This window comes from Hemiscyllium ocellatum, chromosome 36, assembly GCF_020745735.1.
Source record: "Hemiscyllium ocellatum isolate sHemOce1 chromosome 36, sHemOce1.pat.X.cur, whole genome shotgun sequence".
NCBI lineage: Eukaryota > Metazoa > Chordata > Chondrichthyes > Orectolobiformes > Hemiscylliidae > Hemiscyllium > Hemiscyllium ocellatum.
The window spans coordinates 36,033,708-36,055,060 of record NC_083436.1 but is presented as its reverse complement, the minus strand read 5'-3'; the positions used below and the strand labels follow the sequence as shown (position 1 = coordinate 36,055,060).

At 43.2% G+C, this 21,353-nt stretch overlaps 1 protein-coding gene across 2 annotated transcripts in view; it reads left to right on the top strand.

The window, feature by feature from the left end:
- Positions 1 to 21,353, top strand: part of npnta (nephronectin a) — an 83,734-nt gene that overhangs the window by 28,788 nt on the left and 33,593 nt on the right. For both annotated transcript variants that reach the window (XM_060851661.1, XM_060851662.1), the window contains 5 exons: positions 6,928 to 7,047; positions 11,427 to 11,546; positions 12,901 to 13,035; positions 18,607 to 18,729; positions 19,837 to 20,220. In XM_060851661.1, the coding sequence (XP_060707644.1) occupies positions 6,928 to 7,047; positions 11,427 to 11,546; positions 12,901 to 13,035; positions 18,607 to 18,729; positions 19,837 to 20,220 (882 nt within the window). The remainder of the gene's footprint in view (positions 1 to 6,927; positions 7,048 to 11,426; positions 11,547 to 12,900; positions 13,036 to 18,606; positions 18,730 to 19,836; positions 20,221 to 21,353) is intronic.

The window sequence follows — 21,353 nt, the reverse complement described above, 5'->3', positions numbered from 1 at the left end:
CTACCTTGGGAAAGAGACCTTGGCCATTCACCTTATCCACACCCCTCATTCTTGGAGACGTTGAGTGTGAATTCAACTGAGGGATGCTGAGGAAACTCTTGCTGGGGAGTCAGTGACAAAACGAAACCAATTTTGAACTGTTACTACGTGTGAGGAGTAAAATTGAGAGAAAATATTTGAAGCAGAATAGAAAACCATGCTCGAAGGAGAGATGCTGGATTCATTTTAGATTGCACTGGGAAAGAGCCAGTGTAACCATAGGGTATACTGGTAATGTCTGTAGTAATCCAGTAATGCAGAACAACGCCCTGGGGATGTGGGCTCAAGTGCAGTTGGTGAAATTTGAATTAATTGAAAAGCTGAAGCAAAAGTGTAGTTTAATTGTAACCATTGTTGGTTGTCGCCATCTTTTTCATTAATGCCCTTTAGGGAATGAAGTGAGTCCAGACCCACAGCAATGTAGTTGACTCTTAACTGCCCTCTGGGCAATTAGGGATGGACAGTAAATGTTGGCCTGGCCAGTGGCATCCAGATCCTATGAACAAACAAATGGCTATCCTCTTCTTTCTTCTTTTAATATTGGGATGTGGATGTCACTAGCCCGTTCTGCATTTATTGCCCATCCCTAATTACCATGGAACTGAATGGCTTGCCACATTGCTGAGAGTCTGGTGTCACATGTAAAACCTGATCAGGTAAGGATGGCAGATTTCCTTCTCTAAAGGTAAACCAGATGAGTTTTTATTACAATGGGCAGTGATTATATGGGTGACCATTAAGGAGCTTTTAATTCCAGGATTTTCCCTTAGATTCGGATTTTAACATCTGCCATAGTAGGCTCTCGACTTGGGGTTCCAGGGGCAGCTAAGTCAGTAATGTTACTGCTACACCACTGCATCCCTAATTCTAACTAACTTGGGAAATGAAAAGTTGTAAGTTAGTGCAATGGGTTTTAGGGGAGAGAGACAGACAGACAAACAGAGGGGTTTCTTTCAATTTTTGGATGGAAAGTTGGACAGAGTGTAAGTCTGACTGCTGAGTTACTAACATTCATTTTCTGTTGCCTCACCCCAACCTGTTGTGGAGGAGGTTACTGTATACCTAACCACTCTGTAACTGACCTGGGAGGACTGGATAGGTGTATGAAATAAGAAAATGCGCCATTGGTCAACACTAAAATTTCCCCTCACTCTAATGAGAAGACATTTTCACAAGGCAACTGGACTTTGTCGTTGCTAATTGTCATGATCTTTGACACAAAACTAATGAAATTCTGTTGGTTGCATTTTTCATAACTACTGTCAGAGTTTTTTTATAGATTAGGTTACTTACAGTGTGGAAACAGGCCCTTCAGCCCAACAAGTCCACACCGACCCACCACCCACCCATACCCCTACCCCTTTACCTAACACTAAGGGCAATTTAGCATGGCCAATTCACCTGACCCGCACATCTTTGGACTGTGGGAGGAAACCCACGCAGACACAGGGAGAACGTGCAAAGTCCACACGGTGGCCTGAGTCGGGAATTGAACCCGGGTCTCTGGCACTGTGAGGCAGCAGGGCTAACCACTGTGCCACCGTGCCCCCCCCACTCTCTCTCTCTGAATGTCTGAGCAATAGTTCAGGGCTTCCCGAACTGTGAGGTGAAATTTTGAGATTCACAAGCTCCAAGGAAGCAATGGCAACATGGAGCTCCAACCCTGTTCTAAAAACTGCAAGAGCCTTTCAATCTTTGGAGCTTCATCTATAGGTGTGGCCAAATCTGCTGAACCTTGAGACTAAAATGTTATGTGGAAAAACATTGCGGAGAAATTGATGATGTGAAACTTTGTAAAAACTGCGAATGAAACAGACACCATTTGCCCACATGACTCACCCTCACCCCCCAATCCGCCGGCTGTCATCTCTCATATCTACCCCACCCAAGCTCTCAAGTCTGAGCTCAAGGTGACCATCAGTCACCATAAGGTCACAATGGAAAATCATTTTGTAAGCACTGCTATAGTTGTTACCTGGTGCTAAATCTGATTAACTATTGATCAGACTATCGATATTGTAAACAGCAAAGTGATCTTTTTCTGATATGAGTGAACCCAGATATAACCAAATAAGGGAAAGCACCAATGGTAATCTTAAAACAACGCAAAACCTAAACAATCTGTCCAATTTGTTTGGTCTTCATGTCATCTTTGCTCCTTTTTTGTATATAGGGGACTGTGAGAACAGCGGAACTGCTCACTGTACATGGAATGTAACATCCAGAGGTCACTGACGTTAATGATCGTGTTTAATGAGTAGATGGAAGAACCTTTTGAATAGTGTTTAGATCAACAGCTTGTACATTTTTGAATGTGGTGGCATCATAGTTTTGGTATTTGAGTATCAACCTCAAAATCATGAGTTCAAATTTCACCATCGTGATGCAGCTAAATACTGCTACACATACACAGAGTGGATCATTTGGGACAGTTGCCACTACCGTGGGAATTCTAGATATTCTCTGCATTCTAGGTGGTATCATTGGATTTATTAATCTGCAAGTTTAATTTAGATAAATGTGAGGTGTTGCATTTTGGTAAGACAAATCAGTCATGGTAGAGCCCTGGGGAATGTTGATGAACAGAGAATCCTAGGAGTGGACATACACAGGTAAACAGAGTGGTGAAGGAGGTGCTTGGAAAGCATGCCTTCAAAGTTTGTGAGAAGATTTGTAGCTCGGGTGCTCGTTGTTGTGGTTCTGTTCGCCGAGCTGGGAGTTTTTCTTGTAAACGTTTCGTCCCCTTTCTAGGTGACATCTTCAGTGCTTGGGAGCCTCCTGTGAAGCGCTTCTGTGCTGATTCCTCCGGCATTTATAGTGATTTGAATCTGCCGCTTCCGGTTGTCAGTTGCTGTCCGCTGCAGTGGCCGATATATAGGGTCTAGGTCGATGTGTCTGTTGATCGAATTTGTGGATGAATGCCATGCTCCGAGGAATTCCCTGGCTGTTCTCTGTTTGGCCTGTCCTATAATGGTGGTGTTGTCCCAATTGAATTCATGTTGTTTGTCATCTGAGTTCAACAAAAACGGATACCCACGCAATTTCATTAACAGATGCCTCAGGGAAAGACAACGAAATGAGGACATGCCACAACCCAAGGGACTGGCCACGCACCCATACATCAGGAGCATTTCTGAACTGACAGCCAGACTGCTGCGACCACTAGGACTCATAATAGCACACAAACCAACAGCCACTCTCAGACAACAACTCACCAGGACAAAGGACCCGATTCCCAGCATGAGCAAAACCAATGTGGTTTACAAAATCCCATGCAAGGACTGCACAAAACACTATATAGGACAAACAGGAAGACAGCTAACAATCCGCATCCATGAACACCAACTGGCCACGAAACGACACAACCAGCTATCCCTAGTAGCCATACACTCAGAGGACAAACAACACGAATTCGATTGGGACAACACCACCATTATAGGCCAGGCCAAACAGAGAACAGCCAGGGAAATCCTAAAAGCATGGCATTCATCCATGAATTCGATCAACAGATACATCGACATAGACCCTATATACTGGCCACTGCAGCGGACAGCTACTGACAACCGGAAGCGGCAGATTCAAACTAGTATAAATGCCGGAGGAATCAGCACAGAAGCGCTTCACAGGAGGCTCCCTATCACTGAAGATGTCACCTAGAAAGGGGACGAAACGTTTGCAAGAAAAACTCCCAGCTCGGCGAACAGAACCACAACAAGCATGCCTTCATTGGTCAGAGCATTGAGTGTAGTACTTGGGATGTCACATTGTGACTATACAAGATATTGGTGAGGCACACTTAGAATACAGTACCGTGTTAAATTCTGGTCACCCTTCTACAGGAAGGATAGTTGTTAAACTGGAAAGGGTGCAACATAGATTTACGAGGATGTTGCCAGGACTGGAAGGTTTGAGTTATAAGGAGAAGCTGAGACATTTTCCCCTGGAGCATTGGAGGCTGAGAGGTCACTTTATAATGGTTTATAATATCACGAGGAGCATGGATAGGATGAATAGATAAGGTTTTTTTTCCTCCGAGTAGGGGAGTACAAAAATAAAGGGCGAGAGGCGAAAGATTTAAAAGGGACCTCAGGGGCACAGAGTGGAGTATGTAGAGAATGAGTTACCAGAGGAAGTGGTAGATGCAGGTACAATTACACCATTTAAAAGACAGTTAGACATGTACATGAATAGGAATAGGTTAGAAATATATGGGCCAGGCACAGGCAAATAGAACTGGTTCAGTCTAGGAAACCTGGTTGGTTTGGATGAGTTGGAACGAAGGGTCTATTTCTGCTCTGTATGACACTGTGACTAACAAGAAATGACTATACAGAGCTATCGCACTAGTATTGAGTCACAGACAATCAAATCAATGCTAACTATTAGGTTCCTGAATTTGGTGCTACATGTCTTCCAAAGTCAATATCTACCTTCTTAGAATTTGGTATCATTCAAACTGAATCATCAGTATCAGCCTGACACCTGTACAATGGAGGCAGTTGGAACTTAAAGCAGTGTTTGTGTGAAGAATGTTGAGTGCTTTAACATAAATTTAACTCCAATGTCAAAAAGGATGTGTACAGTATACCCTAGAAACTAGATAGTTTCAGTCAGATTGATTCTTCAGATTACTGAGTTGAACTACAAGGAGAATTTGAGTATGAGCACTGTATATTCTTAGAGTTTAGATTAGATTAGATCCCCTACACTATGGAAACATGCCCTTTGGCCCAACAAGTCCACACAACCCTCCGAAGAGTAACGCACTCACACCCATTCCCCTACCCTATATTTACTCCTGACTTGGCAATTTAGCATAGCCAATTTACCTGTTCCACCATCCAATAAGATAATGATCCTTTACCTCAACTCCACTTACCTCTCCTATTCCCATATCCCTTAAATTCAGCTGACCTGCACATCTTTAAACTGTGGGAGGAAACCCACGCAGAAACTGGGAGAATGTGCAAACTCCACACAGACGGTCGCCTGAGGCAGGAATCGAACCCGGGTCCCTCGCGCTGTGAGCAGCAGTCACTGAGCTACTGTACCACCCCAAGGAGAGAGTTTGCGATGCAGGGAGATGTCGACGGCACACGTTCAGTGCCTGAGGCGCCATGAAGATTCTATCTTCTTGATGTCTTCCCTCCCCTGAAGTGTAGTGATCCTCGAGTTAAACCAGCACCAGGTCTCTCTCTGTCTCTCTCTCTCTCTCTCTCTAGAAGGGTGAGAGGTGATATAATTGAAATGTATAAACGTCTCACATTGCAAAATTCTTTCAGCGTAGATGCCAAAAGGTTGTATCCACTGCCTTGGAGGATGGACTCCATAAGCAATAGGGGTCATAGTCTCAAGGGGCACTTAGAACTGAGTTGATGAGAGGTTCCATCATCCAGAGAGTTAGGAGTTTTTGGATTTCTTTACCCAGGAGGGCTGTGTATTATCAGTTATTGAGGTAATGGAAGACTGAGAGCAATAGATCTTTAGACACTAAGAGATTCAAGGGACATGGGAATGGGAGAGGTAAGTGGATGTGAGGTAAAAGATCATTATCTTATTGGATGATGGAATAGGTTTGAGAAGTCTCATGGCACCTTATTTCTATGTTCTTACTTTCAATCCTATGATCTCACAGAATCATAGAATCCCTATGGTGTAGAAACAAGCTCTTCAGCTCAATAAGTCCACACCGACCCTCTGAAGAGTATCTCACCCAGACCCATTCCCCAACCCTATTAATCTATGTTTACCCCTGACTAATGCACCTAACCTCCACATCCCAAAACACTATGGGCAGTTTAGCATGGCTAATTCACCCAACCTGCACATCTTTGGATAGTGGGAGGAAACTGGAGCACCCGGAGGAAACCCACGCAGACATGGGGAGAATGTGCAAACTCCACACAGACAGTCACCCACCTAATATATTCCTGACAGCAAAATACTTCTATGTACTCAGGAAAGGATACTGGACCCGTAACCTTAACTCTGATTTCTCTGCACAGATGCTGCCAGACCTGCTGAGCTTTTCCAGCAATTTCTGTTTTTGTTTCTAATTTCCAGCATCCACTTCTTTTGGTTCTTTCGGTTTTTTTTACCACAATGTTGTGTTGCTCAAAATTTCAGCAATTCTGAAACCTTTAAAACACTCCAGTTTTCCATTAAATTATTGTTCTTATGATGTAGATGACCATTTTGGACCATCATAATCTGACTAACGATCATATAAAAACAGAATATGTCAAAGAACTGCAGATGCTGGAGATGTACAATAAACAAAAACAGAAATTGCTGGAGAAGCTCAGAAAACAGCATTAACATTTTGAGACTAGCCACCCTGAATCAGAAAACATCGATGCTGCTTCCTCTCCACGGATGCTGCAAGAACTGCTGAGTTTCTTCAGCAATTTTTGGTTTTGTTTCAGATCTCCAAAAACTGCTGTCCGTTTGTTTTATTTCTGTTCTGAATGATAAGTTTGCGATGCAGAGAGATGTCAACAGCACAGGTTCAGTTCCTGAGACACAATGAAGATTCTACCTTCTTGACTTCTCCCCTCCCTTGAGGTGTAGTGATCCTCAGGTTAAACCAACACTAGATATCTTTCTCTCTCTCTCTCTCTTTCTCTCTCTCTTTCCCTCTCTCTTTCCCTCTCTCTCTCTCTCTCTCTCTCTCTCCCCCCCCCCACCCCCACCCACCCTCTCTCTCTCTCTCTCTCTCTCTCTCTCTTTCCCTCTCCTTCTCTCTCTGTCTCTCTCTAATGGGAGAACAACCCTTTGGGGCTATGGCATCTTTAGCTGAGGTTTCGAGTACTGTGCCAGCCGTAACTTGGTAATTGAGAGGAATGATTTTATGCTAAAATTAACTGCAGCATTTATTTTTTGGAACAGATTTTAATGAATGTGGGATGAAACCTCGCCCATGCAAACATCGATGTATGAATACATATGGCAGCTACAAATGCTACTGTCTGAATGGCTACATGCTCATGTCCGATGGATCCTGTGCCAGTAAGTGGTTTGCTTTCAATGCAGTCCTTGTCCATCTCCTATCTTAGAAGATGCCTGCAGTTACTTGGTGGTGGCCTACAGTAAGGCAATCGGTTCTTCCGAAGCTTGTGAAAGTAATTGTGACACTAACTTTTCTTTATTGCAAAGGGAAATGGTGGCATCCTGGTAATGTCAGTGGAATCCAGAGCTCGCTGACAAGTAGGACATAGGTTTAAATCCCACTGTGGCAGATAGGCAAATTTTAAATTCAACACTTGAACATCTGAAATAAAAGCTGATGCAATTGTGACCACTGTTTGTTGTAAGAAGAACCTACCTGACTCACTAATGTCTTTTAGGGAAGGAAATCTGCCCTTGCCTGGTCTGGTCTACATATGTGACTCCAGATTCACAGCAATGTGGTTGGCTCTTAACTGCCCTCTGTGCATTTAGGGATAGGCAATCAATGTTGACCTGGCCAGCAACACCCATAGCCCACAAATAAAAAGGAAACATTGCTTACCATAATACCACTGACTACCATTCAGAAATACTTCAAACACTGTAAAGTTAGTGCGAATGTTGCCTTGTATAGACACAAATCTTTTCCGGAGGATATTGGATAAACTATTTAGCACTGAGATGAGGAGAAATCTCTTCACCTAGAGAGTGGTGAACCTGTGGAAGTCTCTGCCACAGACAGTGATTAAAACAAAAACATTGAATGTTTTCAAGAAAGTGATAGGTATAGTTTTTAGGGCTAAAAGGTCCAAAGGGAGTGGGGAGAAAGGAGGAACAGGGTATTGAGTTGGATTTTGTTTTCCTATTCATTCATGGAAAAGGAACAGGGCCAGCATTTATTGCCTATTCCTAATTGCCCAAAGGGTAGTGAAGAATCAATCACATTACTGTGTGTCTTGAGTCACATATGAGCCAGACCAGCAGTTTGTTTCCCTAAAGGACATTGACGAATCAGATGGGTTTTCCCAGCAATTCATAATGGTTCATGGTTGTCATAAGACTTTTAATTCCAAATTTTTTTCATTGAATTCAAATTCCATCATTTACCATGATAGGATTCATACCCACATCCCCAGAACAGTATTTGGGTCTGTGGATTGATAGTTTAGTGATAATACTGCCAGGCCGTTATTATGATGATCAGCTGTGATCAAATTGAATGGTGGAACAGACTCAAAGGACTGAATGTCGTCTCCCTGCTTCTATGTTCTGCACAGTCATTGTTTAGAGTCCATTGGAGTTTTAGTTTCTTTTGAGGCAGCTTGTTCAAGGCTTTGTTTATCGGCACCAGGCTCGGGAAATGGCAGCCTGGGTTTCTGAGTGACAGCAGCACCAGGATCCATGACCACAGTGTGACTGGGAGCAGCCTCCCAAGACAAAACAGCCCAGTTCACATTGAGCTCGTGGTGCGGGCTGTGGGGCCACTGGGAGAGGGGAGACAAGGATAGCTCAGTAGAAATCCAACAATAGCCAAACAAGGTGCTGATGGATATTCTCATTCACTCTGAGATGGCATCATCTAGTGGTGACAGCAAATAACCTTCAAGGAATGTTTTGCTCGCTCATTAACACTGCACACTTTGAGCAACCGGCCTGAAAGCCAACATTTGATCTTAGGGGCCCAGACAAAGTAAATAGGGAGAAACTGTTTGCTCTCACAAAAAAGATCAAGCATTAAAGGGCCACAGATTTAAAGTAATTTGCAAATGAATCAAATGCCTTGTGAGGAAAAGTTTTTACATGCAGCAAGTGGTTAGGGTCTGGGATAAACTGCCTGTGGACGTGATGGACGCCGGTTCATTCAAGAGGACAGCAGATTGCTATTTAATGAAGGAACAATATAGTTCCTTGAATGTAGACAGGGTAATGAAGAAGGCATTTGGTACACTTGCCTTTATTCATCAGTGTGTTGAGTTTGGAGTTGGAGGTCATGTTGTGGCTGTACAGAACATTGGTTAGGCCACTTTGGAATACTGTATACAGTTCTGATCTCCTTGCTATAGGAAAGATGTTGTTAAACTTGAAAAGGTGCAGAAAAGATTGACAAGTGTGTTGCTGGGGTTGGAGGGTTTGAGCTGGGAGAAGCTGAACAGGCCTGGCCTATTTTCCCTGGAGTATCAGAGGCTGAGGGGTGACCTTATCGAGATTTAGAAAATCATGAGGGACATGGATAGGGTGAATAACCAAGATCTTTTCCAAGGTTAGGGGAGTCCAAAACTAGAGGGCATAGGTTACGGTGAGAGGGGAAAGATATAAAAGGGGCTTAAGGGGTAACATTTTCACACAGAGGGTGATGCAGAATGAGCTGGCAGAGGAAGTGATAAAGGCTGGTACAATTACAACATTTAAAAGGCATTTGAATGGATACATGAATAGGAAACATTTAGAGGGATATGGGCCAAGTGCTGGCAAATGGAACTAGATTAATTTAGGATAACTGGCTGGCATGGAGGAGTTGGACTAAAGGGCCTGTTTCCATGCTGTACATCTCTATTACTCTATACTCAGGGTCACTGGGGAAAAGGCAGGAGAAAGGCAATAAGTCAGAATGCTGAGAGCTGGTACAGACACGATGGGCCAAACAGCCTCCTTTTATGCTGTAGCACTTCTGTGATTTGTGAAATCACTGGCCCATCGCATAGGCAGATGACACAGAAATGTAGAAAATAGGAATAGGAATAGGCCATTCGGCTCATTGAACCTGTACCACCTTTCAATATGATCATGGCTGAGCATCGAACTCAATATCTTGTTCCTGCTTTCTCCTCCATACCCTTTGCCTCCTTTAACCCTCAGAACTGAATATAATTCCTTCTGAAAACATTTAATGTTTCAGCCTCAACTGTTTTCTGCAGCGGAATTCCATAGGCTCACTATTCTCTGGGTGAAGAAATTTCTCCTCATTTCAGTCCTGAATGGCCTACTCCATATCCTTAGACTGTAACCCCTGACTGCCCCACCATCAGAAATATGCTTTCCATGTTTTCTCTGTCTAGTCCTATTAAAATTGTATAGGCTTCTATGAGATATCCCCTCTCATTTTTCTAAACTCTAGTTATTATAACCCTACTCCTCACTTCACGACAATTGTAACAAATTTAAAGTCAAACTCACTGGTGTGGCGAATCCTGTGTTCTTTGGAACTGTGGGCTGTCCGTGGGGCCTAGATTCTGGCCCTGATTTGTTATAGGCCCCAAAACCTTAAGCCTGGAGGATGCTGTGCCTTTGAACTTAACTTACCTGGTTTAAAAAGAGGGGGCATTGGGTAATGTTCCTGCTGCTGTGACTAATTGTCAGACACTCCCACAGGAAGCTGCACCTCTGTAGAGATAAGAGTGAAAAAGACACAGCAAACGCTGGAAATATTTAGCAGATTGAGGGCATGAATCGGGCTGATGTTGGACAGGGGTGTACAAAGTTAAAAATCTCACAACACCAGGTTGTAGTCCAACAGGTTTATTTGGAAGCACTAGCTTTCAGAGTGCTGCTCCTTCATCAGGTGGAGAATAAGGTTGTAAGGCACAGAATTTATAGCAAAAGTTTACAGTGTGACGTAACTGAAATTGAAAAAGACCTGGATTGTTTGTTAAATCATATGAAAGAACTGAAACCAACAATGGTCATTTCAGTTACAACACACTGGAAACTTTTGCTATAAATTCTGTGTCTTACAATCTTATTCTCCACCTGAATGAAGGAATAACACTCCGAAAGCTAGTGCTTCCAAATAAACCTGATGGACTATAACCTGGTGTTGTCTGAGTTTTAACTATGAATCAGGCTGACAGCCTTTTATCAGAACTGGGAAAAGCTTACAAAGCAAGGACCGAGCTCTGGGGGAAAGCTATGGAGGCCATGATAGAATAGAAGGGAAGATATTGGGTAGAGGGCAGTCGAAAATGATGGTGCAAGGAGTGCTGATGCAAGGGAAAATTGGCAGGTAATGGGACACAGGAAGTATAAATGGCAGCAACTGTCTGAAAAATGGGAGGTCACGGTTACGATCAGAAATTGTTGGACTCACCAGAAGGCTGTGATGTGCCAAACTGCAAGGTGACCTATTGTTCCTTAAACATGTGGTGGGATCATTGGAACAGAATCAGATGCTGAGGAGGGAGTGGTCAGACTGGGAGTGCAATGGTGTGTCAGAGAGGCTAATGGGTCAGCTAAGGTGGCTTAATGTACTTCAATAAGTGATAAGCCTGAAACTTTCAACCATTCTTTCGTTATGGAGGTTGATTGGGCATAGTATGCATTGTCAGCATTCCATCCTGGTCCTTTGTGATTGGTTGGGGTAATAGTGATGGCCATATGTGGACTGTGATAGTTTTCTTTTGCCAGTGCAGGAATGAACATGTGTTGCTGTTGCTATTTGACAGATATGCGGTCATGTGCAATGGCAAACTGCCAGTATGGCTGCGATGAGGTGAAAGGAGACATTCGGTGTCGTTGTCCATCACCGGGGCTGCAGCTTGGACCTGATAGGAGGACCTGTGTGGGTAAGTACGCCGGGGGCTTGTTCAAATTAAACTGTGATTTTCCAGCATTCCTTGATTGAGGAATCACAGGCAGAAGTAGAACCTGTTACATATGAGTCATAGAGTTTTACAGCATGGACAGAGACTCTTCGGCCCATCATATCTGTGCCAGCCATCCAACCCCCATCTATTCTAATCCCATTTTCTAGTACATGTCCATAAGTTTGCAAGTAATGGCATACCAAGTGCTCATCTAAATACTTTTCCACTGTCTTTAGGGTTCCTGCCTCTAACCCCCTTTCAGGCAGTGTGTTACAGTTACTCATCTTCTGCTGGGTGAAAAACTATTGCTTGTATCCCCTCTAAACCTTCTGCCGCTTAGCTTAAAACTGTGGTGCTGGTTGGAAGGTTAGTAATCCCTCTGTTAAGAGGAAAGGTTTCTATCTACGCTCCTCGTTACAAGTTGCAGTCAAAGTCCAGAGTGACCATTTTGAGTTGAATAGCTCCGCAGATTTGAGGGACTTGAATGGTCTACTTCTGTTCCCAAGTCCTTTCCCCATCCAATGATTTCATTTGACTGGAGTTATCAGTTATTAGATGGTTTGCTTCGACTGAAGTACTAGCCTGATACAATCTGCCTGACTTTACAATTGGATCTACGAACTGTCCCCTTCGTAGGCTGTCCATGGACAAAACAAAACTCTGAAAGGCAGCAGTCATTTGCAACAGCTCAGGTCTGAACTCCTGGAGTTGGTGTAACTCTCACACTCTGGTAGAGTGCACAGTTTCCCTGTCTTCCCTCTTCCTCCTGTCTTTGCAGTGAATTAGCTTTTGCATTGTTTTTGAATGATCAGTATTGGTTGTCTTCCCTTTGATAGGGTGGAATCCAGAGCTGCAGGGGCAGGAGGCAGGGCTTTCGATGTTCTCATGCTTCACCTTTGCCAGGGGTCAGAGGAAGGCCAGAGGACAAAGAATGCCACACATGGCCTGTGCGTTGGCTCACCCACAACACTGTGCTTCACCCTGCAAGCCACACTGACAACCACTCACTTATTTTACAGCCCTACAGCAGAAAATAGAAATTAAAACTGTCTAGGCTGCTTTTGATGCAGTCGTAACTTGCTACCTCTGAACCAGAAGGGCAGGGTCAAATCCCACCTGCCCCAGAGGTGTGGTGATTACCTATAATGTTAGTCTTGGTCAGGGGTGGAGCTCTGGCTCTGATCAGCTCCATCCTGTTAGTAGCTTGGTTTGGAAGGTCAACACAACTTGCTATGTGACCCCTGGCTCAGCCTTTCAGAGATGTAAACTGTGACTATCCACTGAGCTGATTTAATTAACAACTGCTAACAAACTCCTATGGGTGTCCTTTCAGATGTCGATGAGTGTGCCACAGGGAGTGTTGTGTGCCCAAGGTTTCGGAAATGCATCAATACCTTTGGAAGTTACTACTGCAAATGTCATGATGGTTTTGAACTGAGATACTACAACGGCAAATACCGCTGTCTAGGTAAGTCTCTTTAAAGGCGGACAGAGCTTTTGTCATCGTATTCAGATTCCGAGCATGTCTGCTGAGTATTATCATGGACAGAAAACCAGAAACTCTCCACTCGGACTGTGTTTGCAGCTGGGAGTGCTGGATTGTAGAATCACCTCTAGCAACAGACTGTCAGACACACATCCTGCATTCTCATTCATTTTATAATAAAATTCCTTCAAAATGAGATAACGAGAGTCCAGAGACAGTATGTTTTTGTTAGGGTGAAGAGTAAGGCTGAATGACTAGAGAAATTGAGGGTTTGGTGAAGTTTAAGAAGGATGTGTAGGTCAGGTATAGACTGCAGAGATTGAGTGAATCCCTCGAAGAGTATGAAGGCAGTAGGAGTATACTTAAGAGAGAAATCAGGAGGGTGAAAAGGGGACATGAGATAGCTTTAGCAAATAGGGTTGGGGAGAATTCAAAGGGATACTATGAATACATTAAGGAGAAAAGAGTAACTAGGGAGAGAATAGGGCCTCTTAAAGATCAGTAAGGCCGCTTATGTGTGGAACCACAGGAAATGTGGGAGATACTAAATGAGTACTTTGCATCAATGCAAGATAGAGAATGTGGGAAAATTAATAGCGACACCTTGAAAAATGTCCATTTTATAGAGGAGGAGGTGTTGGATGTTATCCATAAAGGTGGATAAATCCCTGGGACTTTATCAGGTGTATCCTAGAACTCTGTGGGAAACAAGGGAAGTGATTACTGGGTCCCTTGCTGAGATATTTTTATCATCGATAGCTACATGTGAGATGGGAAAGACTGGAAGTTGGCTAATGTGGTGTCACTATTTAAGAAAGGTGGTAAGGAAAAGCAGGCAACTATAGATCGGGGAGCCTGACTTCAGTGGTGGGCAAGTTGTTGGATAGAATTCTGAGGGACAGGATGTACATGTACTTGGAAAGGCACCGACTGATTAGGGAGAGTCAACATGGCTTTGTGAATGGAAAATCATGTCTCATGAGCTTGATTGAATTTTTTGAAGAAGTAACAAAGAGGATTAATGAGAGCAGAGCGGTGGATGTGATCTGCATGGACTTCAGTAAGGCGTTCGATAAGGTTCCTCATGGTAGACTGGTTGGCAAGGTTAAATCTCATGGAATACAGGGAGAACTAGCCATTTGGATACAGAACTGGCTCAAAAGTAGAAGACAGAGGGTGATGGTGGAAGATTGTTTTTCAGACTGGAGGCCTGTGATCAGCAGTGTGCCACAAGGATCGGTGCTGGGTTCACTACTTATATAAATGATTTGGATGTAAACATAAGATGTACCGTTAGTATGTTTGCAGATGACAACAAAATTTGAGGTGTAGTGGACAGCAAAGAAAGTTACCTTGGAGTACAACGGGATCTTGATTGGATGGGCCAATGGGTTGAGGAGTGGCAGATGGAGTTAAATTTAGATAAATGTGAGATGCTGCATTTTGGAAAGGCAAATCAGGCCAGGATTTATACACTTAATTATAAGATCCAGGGGACTGTTGCTGAACAAAGAGACCTTAGAGTGCAGGTTCATAGTTCCTTGAAAATGGAGTTGCAGGTAGGCAGGTTGGTGAAGAAGGCATTTGGTATGCTTGCCTTCATTGGTCAGCACATTGAGGATAGGAGTTGGGAAGTCATGTTGCGACTGTACAGGACATTGGTTAGTCCACTTTTGCAATATTGTGTGCAATTCTAGTCTCTTTACTATCCAAAAGATGTTGTGAAACTTGAAAGAGTTCAGAAGAAGATTTACAAAGATGTTGCCAGTGTTGGAGTATTTAAGCTATAGGGAGAGGTTGAATAGGCTGGTGCTGTTTTCCCTGGAGCATCGGAGATTGAGGGGTGACCTTACAGAGGTTTATAAAATCGTGAGGGGGATGGATAGGGTGAATAGATGTCTTTTCCTTGGGTTGGGGGAGTCTAGAACTAAAAGGTGAGAGGGGAAAGATTTAAAAGGGACGTAATAGTCAACTTTCTCATGCAGAGGGTTGTGTGTGAATGGAATGACCTGTCAAAGGAAGTGGTGGAGGCTGGTACAATGATAACATTTAAAAGGCATCTGGATGAGAACATGAATAGGAAGGGTTTAGAAGAATACGTGCCAAATGCTGGTGAATGGGACTAGATTAACTTAGGATATCTGGTCAGCAAGGACGAATTGGACCAAAGGGTTTATTTCCATGCTGGAACTCTACGACTCTATGTTTGTGCCAGACGCAAAATGCTGGTGCAATAAAACAACTGAAGGCCCTTCCAAATTTACATGTACCTCTTTCAGTTTGGCTGCTCTGAAAAAACATTTCTCAGAGGATGGTTAGAGTGTGGAATTCTCTTCCCCAGAGGTAGTGAGGATGGGTTCTTTAAATAGTTTTCAAGGTGGTTCGGTTGATTTATTTGATTGACGAGGGAATCACAGGTTATGGCTTAATGGACAGGAAAGTGGAACTTTGACCACAATCAGATCAACCATGGCCTTATTGAATATGGGAGCGTGCTTGAAAAGCCAAATGGTCTACTGTTGCTTCTATGTTCCTATGTCAGCATGGCTCTGTCAAGGGAAGGTCATAGGACGAAAGTGGGCACTGCAGATGCTGGAGATCAGAGTCAAGATCAGAATGGTGCTGGAAAAGCACGGCAGGTCAGGCAGCATCTGAGGAGGAGGAAAATCGACGTTTCTGGCAAAAGCCCTTCATCAGGAATGAATGATTTCTGATTCATTTCAAGGTCATGCCTGACAAATCTGTTAGGAAGTATCAAGGGCATTAGACAAAGGTGAGCCAGTGGAAGTGATCTGTTTGAATTTCCAGAAGACCTTTAACAAGATGCTGCAGAAGAAGCTGCAAAATAAGACCCCATGGGGTTAAGTACGAGGCATGATAAAGGTTTAGCTGATTGGTAGAAGGCAGAGACTAGGAATAAAGGGGTCTTATTCAGGAAGACAGCTAATGACTCATGAAGTTCCGCAGGGGTCTATGAGAGGATTATGACTATTATCTTATATGCTAATAATCTGGACAAAGGAACTGAGCATTGTTGCTAGGTTTGCAGATGACACACGTGTAGGTGGAGGGAGAGACAGTATTGAGGAAATGGAGAGGCTGTAGAAGGACTTGGACAGGGTAAGAGAATGGGCAAAGACGTGGTAGATGGAATACAATGAGGGAAAATTGAGTTTATGCAGTTTGGTAGCAAGAATAGAGGCATAGACTATTTTCTAAATGGGGAAAGCCTTTAGAATTTGAAACAGAAAGGGACTTGGGAGTCCTTTTTCAGGATTCTCTTAATGCAGGCTCATTTGGCAGCTAGGAAGGCAAATGCATTGTTAGCATTCATTTCAAGAGGTTTAGAATACAAGAGAAGAGATGTCCTGGCAAGACTGTATAAGGCTGTGGTCAGATTGCACTTGGAAAATTCTGAGCAGTTTTGGCCGGTTATCGAAGAAAGGATGTGCTGGTATAGGGGGAACTACAGCTGAGGGCACAGCCTCAGAGTGAAGGGACGACCCTTTAGAACTGATGAGGTATTTCTTCAGCCAGAGGGTGGTAAATCTATGGAACTCATCGCTGAAGATGGCTGTGGAGGCCAGCTCATTGAGTGTATTTAAGAAAGCGATAGATGGGTTCTTGTTTGATAAGGGGATCAAGGGTTACAGGGAGAAGGTAGGAGAAGGGGGTTGAGAAACATGTAAGCCATGATTAAATGGCGGATCAGACTCAATCAGCTGAATTGCATAGTTCTGCTCTGATACCTTATGGTCGTTTGATGTGCTGGAGATCAGTTAGCTTAGTCACTGGACTGCGGTTTTATCAGACTGGGTTCAACTCCTGCACCAGCTGACATTATTGTAAAGGAATCTACTTTCTCAACCTCTCCATTGGCACCAGTTGTTGTTTCTAATGAGAGAACCATGGTCTGGTAAGATTATGGTCTCTTCTATTCTAGACACATTAGGAGGCACTGCACTCCTCTGTCCGGTCCACAAACTATGACCCTGAAATTCTGGTGGCTTCTCTTCTTCACCTTGACTGTGATTCCCGCTCCACATTGACCCCTGCTGGAGGTGCATGCAAGTGGAAGGCATGATTGGTCTGAGCTATCAGCCCCCTCCCCACCTGACTCCCTGCACCAGTTAAAACTCAGCAAAGAGAATGATGGGTAAGGGGGAGTGTCTTTTACTGTGCAAGTCTCTTGGTCACATTTCACCAGGGGGTGCTTGATTTTGACTGTGTTCATTCCCCAAATATTGCCCACCTCTCTCTCAACTTATCACTCAAGAAACACCATCTCTCCTACAAAAAAGTCCTAACTTGAAGATTTCACAGCGACTCTTGTTATTTCTCGTGCTGCACCACTACCTCAGTCCCTTGATTCAGTAAAAGTGGCCAAAGCCTAAAATCCAAACTGAATAAAAGGCTTTGTTATTTTACTTTCAGAAATTAATGGTTTAATTAACTGTTGGTAATTCCAACAGGACCACGCACTGCTCTCTCAAAATCTACTGGTCATGCAGTTTAAATATTCAAAAACTTACAGGTTTATATGAACAGCATTCCAAAATATTTCTCTCTCTCTCTCTCTCTCTCTGTTTTGGCGATTTCAATGTTAGATTTGATTGAGGAAAAGTTGAGATAATAATGAGACCCTTTTCTATGGGAACCTGAACAAGCTTTAGAAATTGGACTCTGTAATGGTGATGACATCAAGCCATGGAACAAAAATACCAGAGAGGCCTTTGTTATGCTGGCAGTATGTTAATTTTTCCGTTCAGCTAAATGTTCTTGACCTTATAGTGGGGGCCTATTCCAAGAGAAAAAAATATAGAGACACAGGTCAAGGTGCAACAAGATATTTTCAAGGGCGATATTGGGCCTAAGAAATTGTAAAATCAGAAAAGACTGAACTGACTGGAGCTCTTTTCATGAGAAGAGAAAGCTTTGACAGGACTTGGGGATTGGGGACATTGTGGTTGTGAAGGATTTATAGCATAGATGGAGAGAGGAGTTTTCACATGTTGGGGTGTTCCAACGCTGCAGTCCCAATCCCAGTCTCTTCATGAGGCACTCAGGAGAAGCTTCTTTACCCAGTGCTTGATTAGAATATAGTGAAAGTTCGGGTGCAGGTGCATTTAAGCGGAGGCTAGATAATTACAGATGTCAGTTGGTTGGCCATCTAGTTTGTGATGCAGAGTAATGCCAACAGCACAGGGTCAAGCTGAGGTTACCATGAAGACTCACCTTATCAAATTCTCCCCTTGCCTGAGATTTGGGGACCATCAGGTTAAACCATCACCAGTCATCTCCCTCTAATACAAGAGCAGCCCTATGGTTTATTAGGGCTATACTAACTTTACAGTTATCTTTACAGGAAGGCCTTGGGGTTAGGTGACATAGGGTGGTAAAGAGGCTCAAGTGAAACATGAACACCAGAATGGACCACTTGGACTGACTGGCCTGTTCCTGTGTTGTACTTTCTAAGAGCTTAGCAGATGTTTGACCATGATGTTCGTTCAGTATTAAAGACTACATTGCCCCATTTTGTTCCTCTCCACCCAGATGTTGACGAGTGTGCAAGGAGGACACATAAATGCAGTGCTTTCGCGACTTGTCAGAACACACCAGGCTTGTACAAGTGCAAATGTATAACCGGCTACAGGGGGAGCGGTTTCAGCTGCACACGTATGTATACCAACTCAAGCAGACCACGCTGATGCACATCACTCACATATACCATTGTTTTTTTATATTCCACTGGGATTTGTCTTGCTAATAACTTGCTAAAATGGGGGAGGGAGCAAGAGAGCAAAGCCAACTGGATGCTTTTCTCAAAGACTTCTTACAAACTGGAAGAACTAAAAGTAATAGCTCCGATGGTCAGGGACTGAGATCGTAAACGGAGCCAAGACTTGAAATTCATCCATGTCGGAGAAATAAACATTATAAAATGCGTGTCTTTATCAACATTTATAACAGCTTCAGTCCACCTCTATAAATATAAGCACACACGAGTATGCAGTTAAGACCCAGAAATTAATCACTCAATTTTCATAGTCATCTGGATAGTCATCTTTGATGTTGCCAATTCTTAGAGTCTAAAGTTGAATTTAAAAAGGGAGTTGGTGCAGTAATGAAGCCCTGTTCTAAGGTGAACAAATTATTCAAACTGAGGTTGACGTAAGCCTGAAACTTCTTACAAATTTGAATCTGAAGTAAGGATTGTGTAGGATAAATGGCACCAACATAAAGGCTGTGTTACCCAATCAGCCTGTGTCAGTATTTCTGCGACAATCCACTCTCATCTCAGTCTACCGTTGTGACCCTCCATTCCCTGCTCCCTCATTGTAGTTTCTAATTTCTCCTAAAACATACCAAAATTTTGTTGCAATAACATCTCCACCTTAGAAATTGAATCTTTTATAATTGTTTTAAAGTTGATCATTACAATGTTAAATGCACAAAGTGATCATCTATTTCAAATAAAGTGGAATGTTCTAACTTCGTTAGCTTTGGAAGGAACAAACAAAAGAGACATGGAACTCTCTATCCTGCTGAGGTCAGAGATTGTCCCCAGTTATCTTTACTTGCATATCTGAGAGGAGATACCTCAGAATGAAGATGAAAAACCATGCTGAATGAGAAATAAGGGGTGTGAAGCCCCATAGCCCTGTTCCATTATACAGCTCTGGGTGAGGCATATGTTTAATGCAATACAGTGAGCAAAGTGAGTTATGGTCTAACGCTTACAAAGCAATTTGTAACTCATCAATTACATTTTCACTCTTTCAGCTGACAGGAGGATAATCAATGGAAAGTTGCCATTTTTTCCAATACCACCCAAAGACAATAAAACTACGAATAATGTTGATCTGGAGATTACCACCCCGACAATCGCTGTGAGGAAACCAATCCCAGTGACCCCAGCTCGGAGAATTAATACCCCACCACTCATCACCTTCAAGCCAGAGGTCAAAACAGAAAATCCCACCCCTGCTGCAAATGCAGACACCACCACATCCTTGATAACAACCTCGACTGTAGCCTCAACCACAACCTCAACTGTAGCCACAACCACAGCCACGACTATAGCCTCAACCACAAGATCAACTACAGCTGCGACTGTGGACAACAGGATCCCGAATGAGGTGCCCCGGCAAAGAGGAGATGTTTTCAGTGAGTATTACCACCGCCTTTATAGCATTTGCTGACATGTTGGTGGATGGTGCTTTGTTAATCCCTATCTGGGAAAGGGATTTGTTAGTGGTCTGAAAACCATGAATTGGCAGTAGAGTAACAGACAAGTCAGGTTACAAGTCGGATATTGTCGAAAAACGCAAATGTATTCAGATATTTATGAAGTTAAAAATCACACAACACCAGGTTATTGGATTAAGCTTGGATGAAGGAGCAGCGCTCTGAAAGCTAGTGCTTCCAAATGAACCTGTTGGACTATAACCTGGTGTTGTGTGATCTTTGACTTTGTCCACCCCAGTTCAACACCGGCACATCCACATCAAGATATTTATGAGGCAGACAAATATTAGTACTCTGAGTCAATTTTTGATTTTTCATCTGAAAGATTTTACTTTAATAATGTGCCTGTTGAAGTGTACTCACTAATGTAATGTCGGAAACACTGAAGCCACTTTTCACAGACCACCATGATAACCACCAGGCTTTGTGATGATGCTAGAGGAATAAATATCCTCCTTTTGTTTGAAGCAACCCTGTCAGAGAGGCCAAGGCAAGATGCACAAGGCAGCAGCTCCAACAAATGCTGCATTCCCTCAGGGTCAACCAAAGCTTTTAGAATGCTAACACTCAGCCAGCTCTGCCATGTGTGGTTTATAATAGTTTAAGGTGGCTAGTTATTTTGTCAAAGACCGAGCAATGAAGGTGATGTAGCATGTACTGCAACTAATGCATATCACTAGAACCAAGAATTTCTTGGGCTAAGTGTGCACCATTCCCATTGCCAGGTTCTGGAAATGTATTATTGTTGTGTGTTCATGTGCTATCGGACTGAATGAGTTCTCTTCCATGCTTGAGGGGGTTGGAAACTGATGGCCTTCAATGTATCTGTTACACTGCAGCTGCTCAGAGACCTCCTGTTTCTTGAAGCATTTAAATCTGAGGCTCTCATTGAGTCATACATACAGTTGTGTTTTGTAAACACAGTGATCAGAGTCTTTGCAATGTCCTTGCTGGTAAGGAGAAACAAATAAGGGCAAGTCAAGGAACCAAGACATTATCAAAGCCAGGGTTTTCTGGCTCAGCATAATGGAACCCTGGAAAAGCTAGTATTC